The 9,411-nt window shown below is 41.8% G+C and overlaps 1 protein-coding gene across 1 annotated transcript; it reads right to left on the minus strand.

Moving 5' to 3' along the window:
• Positions 1–355: 355 nt before the first annotated feature.
• LOC105941748 (granzyme A-like) lies at positions 356–8,279 on the minus strand. The gene is made up of 5 exons (XM_012926567.2): positions 8,128–8,279; positions 5,388–5,529; positions 3,440–3,584; positions 2,354–2,626; positions 356–583 (listed from the first exon to the last, which is right to left on the minus strand). The coding sequence occupies exons 1-5, from the start codon at positions 8,195–8,197 to the stop codon at positions 422–424; spliced, it is 792 nt and encodes a 263-aa protein (XP_012782021.2). The 5' UTR covers positions 8,198–8,279; the 3' UTR covers positions 356–421.
• Positions 8,280–9,411: the final 1,132 nt, after the last annotated feature.

A 9,411-nucleotide genomic window follows, 5' to 3' on the forward strand; every position in this document is an offset into this window, starting at 1 on the left:
GCACTGAAATTTTCTATTTCTCCCATAGATTCGAATTCTTTCCTAAGTGTGACTAGCAGGTGTTGATGTGGGACAGTGACCTTTGAAGGATGGACTTATTTCCCTTTTTTCCCCAAATGTTCCAAACCTGGTATTTCTGTTTGCTGTGGAATGGCTGAGCCATTTGCTTGTGATCACACAGATCTGATCTCACTGAGATAGCAAAGTAAGCAGTTCAGGAAGAATTCCCATACTATTCCACAGGTGAATCCATCCCCTGCCCCTTGCAGCGCCCACAAATTGCCTGCCACATGACTCTGCTTCACTGTGCTGGTTGGGATATTCCTAGTGATGTTAGAGGAGAGGAACAGGGATGGCCATACAAGTTGGTTTTATTTATGATAAGATTAAAAGGTGGCAGCACATGGAACGAAGCAGTTATCTAAACTGCTTTCTTCATAGTCTCGAGTATCCAATTGAGGTGTTTTGGGGACAGAAAAGTATAGACGCCAGGATACCGCGGGTCTCCACATTTCCCTGCCTTGCCAAAGGAAGTGATGCCACGGACAATGCCCTTACATAGCAAAGGGCTTCCAGAATCTCCCTGGGAGAGAAACAAAAGGAGGGTATTAGTGTCAATGTCAAACAGGCCACCTGTGAAGTGAAAGAAATTCTATGACACTTAATAATAGATTACTTGAAAATCATTGCTTACAATATCTTGTATACTAAATTTGAGACTGGTTCCCTTTATTTTTTTTCAGAAAAATTGTTATTTCCTGGAAATGCTTAATGACTCAATAAATTAGCAATTTGTGAAGAATAATAACCATTTTTTTTTTTTGGTTCCAACAGCAAATGATTTCCCAAAGACAGACACAACTCCATCCAGAGCAAAGTTGTCCTTGTAAATGCATGAAATAAGGAACATGTGAGAATCTGAGGTTCTCCCTGGGCACTGATATGCCTGGGCGTACTTTAAAAAGTTCTTGGAGAGGTGGATAGGTTGAGATGGCTGCCGCCCATATGAGGGTGCCTAGGTTCACTACCTGGCTTTGTTTCTTTAGTGGGGGGGTGGGGGGGGGGAGGAAGAGTGGAGCGAGCTGAGAGGGAGAGGAATAGATGCTTAGATGGGCAAATGGTCTCAAGGACCTTGAAGATCTGATCTCCTGAGTGTTCAATATGTTTAAGTTTAGATCTCTGTATGACAATATAATAAAAATCCAACAAAAAAACATTGCTTTTCAGTGTGTTTTTTTTTAAAATATAAAAGTCAGGATTTTTTTTTTTCAGGTAAGAAAAGGGCAAAGGACATGAACAGGCATTTGTCAAATGATAGAAATACAAATGGCCAGCAACACAGGAAAAGATGATCAGTATTACAGCTACCAGAGGAGTAAAAACAAAAGCCACAATGAGGTCTCACCTTACCCCAGTTAGAATGCCTTCCATCCAAAAAAGCAGAAAATAGCAAATGCTGGTGATGATGTGTGAGAAAAGGTACCCTAATATGCTGTTGCTGAGGATGTAAAACTGTGTAACCATTATGGAAGACAGTATGCAGATTCCTTAGAAAACTAAAATTAGATCTTTTTGAAATCAGCACATGTAAGAGTAACCTGCGTTCTGTTTATTGTAGCTCATGCCACAATAACTACCTACTTGGCTACAACTGATGACTAGATAAAGACGTTTTATGTATACATAGAGAGGAATACTATTCAGTTATAAAATGAATGAAATCCTAACTTTTGAAACAAAATGGATGTAACGAGAGATTATTATGCTGCATGAAATAAGCCATACGCAAAAGAGAAATAGTGTATGTTTTCTGATTTGCGACATTTAATATATAAAGAGTATACAAAATTTAGGTTGTGAATGAAATTGACATCTTTGGATTTGATTATTTCTTATGGTCCTTGTCTATATTCCTGCTAAAAAGTGGTCCTTCTTTTTATCTGTTGAATTTTTAATTTCGTGGAGCATTACACCTTTAAGTAAAAAGTCAATCAAAAATATGCTTTTGCAAAAATTGAAAAAGAAGGGGGACAAGAGGGGGGAGGAAGGTGAAGGAAATATATTTTAAGAATTATATCTATGAACTACATTTAATCTCTCTCTTTATATTAACAGTAATGTAAATAGATTAAAAAGATATTGGTTACCCACGCATAAGCTAGCAGTGAACTGCAAGTGATGACTCACTTGAGCTAAGCACTAAGTCGGCTGACTGGGGCTTTACACAACTTCTTTCAAGATGTACTAGGATCTTACAGAAGCTAATGCCATGACAAGAAAAAGCAAGACATTAAAATGCTGCGTCTGTAGGACCCATTCCCACAACTAAGACACAAGAGCTTATTGAACTTACATTGCACGAGTCTTTTCCCCCTTTGGGGCTTCCAGCACAAATCATATTCAGTCCAATCACAGGGTTGAAATCATAGTGTTTGTTGTCATTGCAGATTTTTCTGTTGATGATAGTGACGTTGACTTCTTTCAGAATATCAGAAGTATTAGGTGACTGATTGTTAGACAATCCCCATCCTGCAACATGGCACATGGTTCCTGGTTTCACATCCTCCCCCGTTCCAGGGAGTGGAAGGAGAGCTACTTTCTTGCTTAATTTTGCTTTCTTTTTCAGCTGTTAAAAAGATCAGGTATAAGGAGTTAGTAAAATGAGATAAATATTAATATTTTTCATTTAAATTTTAGCTCAGTCTTTGGGGCCTCCCCCTTCTCCTAATTGATAACAATATTGGTATGGGGGAAAGTTTCCTTTCTTACAGATGGCCAATTGTATATAGTGTGTGCGTGTGTGCGTGTGTGTGAGACAGAGAGACAGACAGAATCTTCCCTCAGTCACCATCACACTCCACAGATGGCCACAATGACCAAGCACCCACATGTATGACAGGGGCTCAATCACTTAAAGCCATTTTGTACTGCGTTTCCCAGGCCATTACCAAGTAGCTGGATCAGAAGTGGAACAGCTGGAACATGACTTGGTGTTTATGTGGAGTGCTGGTGTCAAAGGTGGCTGCTTTCCCAATTGTGCCACAGTACTAGCCCAAGGTGCTGTGACTTTTAAAAAGATAATCAGGGCCCGGGGCATGGCCTAGCGGCTAAAGTCCTCGGCTTGAACGTGCCAGAAGCCCATATGGGCACTGGTTCTAATCCCAGCAGCTCCACTTCCCATCTAGCTCTCTGCTTGTGGCCTGGGAAAGCAGTCGAGGATGGCCTAAAGCCTTGGGACCCTGCACCCGTGTGGGGGACCTGGAGGAAGTTCCTGGCTCCTGACTTCGGATTGGCACAGCACTGGCAGTTGCGGTCACTTGGGGAGTGAATCATCAGACGAAAGATCTTCCTCTCTGTTTCTCCTCCTCTCTGTATATCTGACTTTGTAATAAAAGTAAGTAAATCTTTTTTTTTAAAGAAGACAATCAAAGGTGCATACCTGTAGAAGTTTAAGATCACCTTCATGTGTGTCATTGTCATAGCATGGATAGGGAACGTTTTTTTTAATGGCCATTATCTGTTTCTCTGGCTCCTTCTTGCTTGCTGAGTGAGCCCCAAGGATGACCTGGGCTCTTGATCCATTCCTGAGGACAGACACAAGAGTGTTTACTCAAGCTATTGTTTGATAAGGAATTGAGCATATTACATGCCAATCAGTTTCATGTCCATTTATAAATATACCTGTTTTGGAGTTGTTTTTTTTGTGTGTGTGACCCAGAAAGAAAATGTGTGCTTTAAAGAAGAAAAAAATACTAGGCTTTTGAAATCATAATCCTCATCAACATATATATCAACATCACCACCACCACCACCATGACCACTAGCTAATTTTATAATAAACTAACCTAGGTTCATTGAAAAGCAAGCAATTCCATAGAAGCAAAACCATGTCTGTGCTGATTCCCCACTTCCTCTCGCATACTATGTTTATCTGTGATGGGCAATTAATTCACCTGCAGAGGACTGAGAAATCAAAATCTCAGTAGTTCATATACAGAAGCAAAGTACCAGTTAAGTGCAATGCATTAAAGAGATCTTTATAGGAAAGCAGCAAACTTATAGAAACAGACTACCTAGAGGGTGGCCCCATTTGCTTGTCGTTAGTGTGTGTGAGTGTGTGTGTGTGTGTGTGTGTGTGTGTACATGTGCTGGGGGACTGTGTCTGAAGGAGAGGCCCAGGATCCAATCCTTCCCTTAGTTCATGCTGAAGATTCATTTTGGTGAACAAGACCAAAATACTCTCAGACGTTTGACTGGTTGATGCTATTATCATTCACAGCCTGATATAGACTTCAACATTCAGATTTTACATCACCTGCTGTTCCTTACACCAGCTGAACATGGTCTCACCAAAGTCATTAGGACAGAGATTTGCAGTAAAGCCTACTTTGATGAGGGACCGTCTTTTAAATCTGCACGATCCAATTTGGTGGACACCAGCCTCATGTGGCCACCAAACAAAACAAAACAAAACAAAAAACCCTCAAGATTTGGCTGATGTGGCTGAGGAACTAAGCTTGAAATTGTATTTACCTTTAATTTGAACTTAGGCAGCCCAGTGTGCCTATTGGCTATCATGTCGAATATCACAGGGTTAGGGTTTTCATTAAGGGAGTGGAGAAAAGACCAGGCTTGAGAAGAGATTTGAAGCTAACTCTTGACAGGGGAGAAGAATTCACTAAGGGATCCAGGAAAACACTCAAAATATGGGTACTCTACTTGGTGGTAATCCTCAGGCCCCTTGAGGCAGGGCGGGGGTAGAGGAGTAGGGAAACTTTGACCCTTCCATGCTGTGACTAGCTGTACCTAATCACATAGTATGACCAGAAGCAAAGCCTTGTAACCCCTGTACCTACTGGCTCTAGTGGAAATCTACAGAAAGAACTTGACCATGTTGCTTCATCTTTTGACTGATTGCGTATAGCTGGTCTGGAATAAAGCCAGTTCCTGAAGACTCAGGTGGTAAGAATGTCTGTGTGAGGCGTAGGTTGTGGTAGAGTGGGTTAGGTAACAGTTTGGGGTGCCTGCATCCCTATTGGATTGGACTGCCTGGCACTCGCCTCTATTTCTGATCCAGTTTCCTGTTAATGAGCTTTGGAATCAACAGATAGTCCACACACTTAGTTTCCTGCCATCCATGCTGCAGGTCCAGATGGAATTCTTGGCTTCCCATTTCCACCTGGAAACCAATGGATGAAAGATTGTGTCTCTCTCACTTGTTCTCTATTCCCCTGTCCTTCAAACAAATCAATAGACACAGGGAATTTAAAAAGAAGCAGATGAGAACATGGACATCAACTTCCTATAGCTTGGTGGAATTTATTATTTTTAATAATATTTCCCCAAATTTGAAGACCTCTACATTAAAATAAACCTGGAGCACTTACATGTTACAGTGAGCTGCAGTCAACACCCAGTTTTCTGCAACCAAAGCACCAGCACAGGTTATTTTTCCATTTTTCAGGAGGGCCATGTAGGGTCTTGAATGAGGAGTCACTTCTTGTCCTCCAATAATTCTTTCACACATACCTGCTCAACAGGAAACATCCAGTCATACTGCTGGCTGCCCCACACAGCTCTACATCAAACCTAGCTTCCAAGACCAGACATGCTTGTTCCGATCAGTTACATTCTCTGATTTTACTCCATGTGGACCTAGACACCTATTTTTGAGTGCTGTCTCCATTGGAGTTGCTGCAAAGTCTCTGCTGTTTGACCCGTAGAAGTTATACATGGGTGTTCCATGGTCAGCCAACTGGAAACTTGGCAGAAACCTCCAGCCCCAGGTCTCAGAGTTCACAAAGGGCACAGAGCTGTGCCCAGGTCTGTACCAACAGCTGTTGAGATATTAGCTTTACAGTGACTTTCGGTGGCCCCAACCCATGAGTATGAATTTGAAGCAGAGGGGGCTCTTAGAAGTTGAGAGCTTCCCGCTTATCATACGTCCTTTTGAAAGCTTACAAATTGATGCCAGCACCATTGAACTGCAATTCTACTGGTGCGTTATTTAATCCTAGTGAGATTTCTGGTAACTGAGTTGTGTTGTCCTCATTCACAAATTGAAGGTGGAACAGCTATTGTATTGAAGATTCCCCTCTCCTCTCTAGACCGATTTACTCTACAGTCTTTTCCCAGTGAAGGAGGGAAAGAAAGAGTGGAGAGCTCTGCCTTAGTTAAAATCTCCTGATGGCTGACGGGGAGTGGAGACCCGGTTAAGGAACAGTGAGACCTCAACATAGGCAAACCTCACATCCTGGTTGAGAGGAGCTTGTGTCTCTGTGACATACTCTTAGCTTCCCACTGTCCACAGTGGGTCCTAAAATACTCAGCAGAGCATTGGCTAAGGCTCCTGTTTTCCTGAATACTTCTTACTCCACAATTAAAGTCACGCACCTAGAAAGGTGGCTGAGGAAGCCTTTTATAAGCTTTGAAGAAGGTGAGGGGATGGAGGAAGAGAGTGACTGAAAGGTCAATGGTGAATTGGAAAGGGAGACTTCTAGAAGAGATATATCTACATCTATATATACATATATATACCATATGAGAGAGAGAGAAAGAGGAGAACAGAGACACAAAGAGAAAGATATTTAGAATATGTGTATGTGGAAGTTCTTAAAAATAGAAGTTCTTGATCCCCACACATAATTAAGTTGGGATTTCTGAGATAGGAGTGGTGCTACCATATTTTATTTATTTTAAAGTTTATATTATTTTCCATGATACAGTTTTATAGTACAGGGATTCCTCCCTCCATCTCCCCTCCTCCTTTTCCTATTCTTCCCCCCCCCCATTGTTTTCCCTCACTACTAATAGTTTTAAATGTCCTCCAGGTTATTCTGATGTGTAGGAGAGTTGGAAGCATTGATCCAGAGAACTGAATCGTTTTGCTCGCTTATTCACCCAAATAAAAGAGACTTGCTGTTTATTTGAGACGGAGGGAAGGTAGAAGAGAGAGGGAGGCATTCAAAGGGGGAGAGAGAGAGAGAGAGAGAGAGAGAGAGAGAGAGAGAGAGAGAGAGAGAGAAAGAATCTTCATTTGCTGGTTCACTCCCCAGATGGCTGCAGGAGCTGAGACTGGGTCAGGCAGACCCAGAAGGTGGTGAATTCAACTGAGGGCTTTCATGTGGTGTCAGAGAGCCAACCATTTAGCTGTTACCTGCTGCCTGCCAGGGTGCACATTAATAGGAAGCTAGACTGCTTCATGTGCTCAAGTAGTCCTCCTATGCCACACTTATCAAATAACCCTTTTGTCCCAAATGGTCTAAAATCTTGATACAGTTACATTTCTTCTCATTTTAAGGTGCAAGATAAACTAGAGAACTTTTCTGGGAGGAATTCCCAACAAGGCAGGTGATTACAGAAGCCTCTGTCCACCATTTCCACTGTGACGGACACTGGGAGGAAACCATGATGGCTCCACATTGGCCGACCCCATCCTCTGCCCCAGTGTGTCCTTGCTTCTTGGCAGGTTCTTCAAGGAACAGGGGGAAATTCCACAGAGCTGCTCCTCCCCCTAGGTAATGCCAATTTTATAGCACTTTAACCCAAGCATGCAGAAGTCACCCCAAAGCAGGAATCATGGTTAAAACTTAGTAGAAGGAAGCAGCTTAATAAAAAGCATCACAACATTCCCAATGTTCCAATGTGTCTCCAAGCAGACTGTAGCCCAGAGAAATTATCACAAAACACCAAAATCATTCCTGATTCACTTTTGGTGCTTAGGCTATATTTGTCTTCATTGTCTTAGAAACTTTCTATGCATTTTTATGCCGCAACAAAGACTGAATTAAAGAAGGCACCACTCACTATTCCTTCCTGAAAGGTATAATTTGTTTCCCTAACTTGAGTCTCTTATGAGTTTAATCATTTTTGCATTGTCATCTGAAACTACAAGTTAGTAGCAATGAGCCTTGGTGGTTTCTTGATGGTTCTTTCAAACAAAAATTATAAGAAAGGATTATTTTTTCATTCTGAAACAAAGGCATATTCAGGATTTATAAAAGAATGCCTTTAAGTCTTGGGGAATGAAAAATTTCTCTCAGTATACTAAGGTAATATTACCAAAGGCTTATTGAGTGTTTCATGTTATTTGCTAGTTTGAATGGAAACGACAGCAATCAGTCTTACCTTCTGGAATCAGCAGGAGGAAAATCATGCTGGGGAGAACCGAAGTGCAGAGGGTCCAGGAGTTCCTCATTGTGGCTGGGTCCCCACATCAATCAGCAGGAAAACCTGTTTGTAGTTCTTGGTCGCCTCTGCCTATATATCAAGAAAGCAGAGGATGTGGTTGGATTTTCTTTCACATTTCAAAGTTGAAAACGAAACCCAAGCTAGAGAACACTGGTAAGTCTCTCATTGCCGGGGGTGTGGCATCCTACGCTGTCCCCGGCAAGGGGACCTTACTGCCGTCAGGTTGTAGCTCATGGGAGGGATTTGCCAAACCAAGTATGTTTCCTGGGTCCAGGGACTGTAGTTCTCCAAAGATTTACTTAGCGCTTTGAAGTGGTCCTAAAACTGGTGAAGACAGATACCTTTCTGGCTGTCTCGTTGGGATGTATACGGTCAATAAGCCTAGTGCAAGTGAACAGACCGGAGTTGTACATGCGCGGATGAACCCCTGTCTTAATTTGCCTTCCCTGCTTTGGGGAGTCTGTAGCAGATGTGTGGACACGGATAAGTAGAGTTGGGGGCTGGTGGTCCTCTCTAACCCTCTTTTCACAGTTTCACCAACTTAAAGCCCTCCTCCCTTTCTTTCTTCTGCATTTAGTTGAGCAGGAAAATGGGAATCAGGTGAAGTTAAATTATTCTCATCTTGAGGAATGTTTCAGGAAAGAATCAACCCCTGTTCTCAGAGCAGGATTATGCTGTATCCTTTCCACAGGTGACATCCTCAGCTCCTTTTCTGAATTGAGGAGTTGATCTATTAGAATATTTCTGGCCAAACGTTCTGTGCGGTTGTCTAATGTTACAAAAGCCATCCTCATGGTTAACACCCCGATGACTTCAGACCTGGTGGTAATTTTATGACCTTAGAACAGAGCCCTGCTAAGACTCTGATGTTTCCCTTTCCCAGATATTACCAGTGCACGAAAGAGTCATCATTTTCAGTAACAGTAGTAGGGTTCCCTGGCTTTGATGGCTAATTTTATCGAAAACATAAAAAAAACCCATCAAATTTTAGTTACCCACATCTACTGAAAATGTCTGAAAGGAAACATTAACAACGTTGCTTCTTTTTATGGACTCTGGTTGTGCTTCCTCTATTAATTCTAATTTTTGAAAATTTTATGAGATCTGATTGCCATATCATAAAGTTCACACATTTACACACAATATCGTAGACTTTCATGTATTTACACGGTCATGAAGTCATCATTGTAATAAAATTCTGGACAGTTTTCATCATCTCCA

Source organism: Ochotona princeps, chromosome 23, assembly GCF_030435755.1.
Source record: "Ochotona princeps isolate mOchPri1 chromosome 23, mOchPri1.hap1, whole genome shotgun sequence".
NCBI classification, from domain to species: Eukaryota; Metazoa; Chordata; class Mammalia; order Lagomorpha; family Ochotonidae; genus Ochotona; species Ochotona princeps.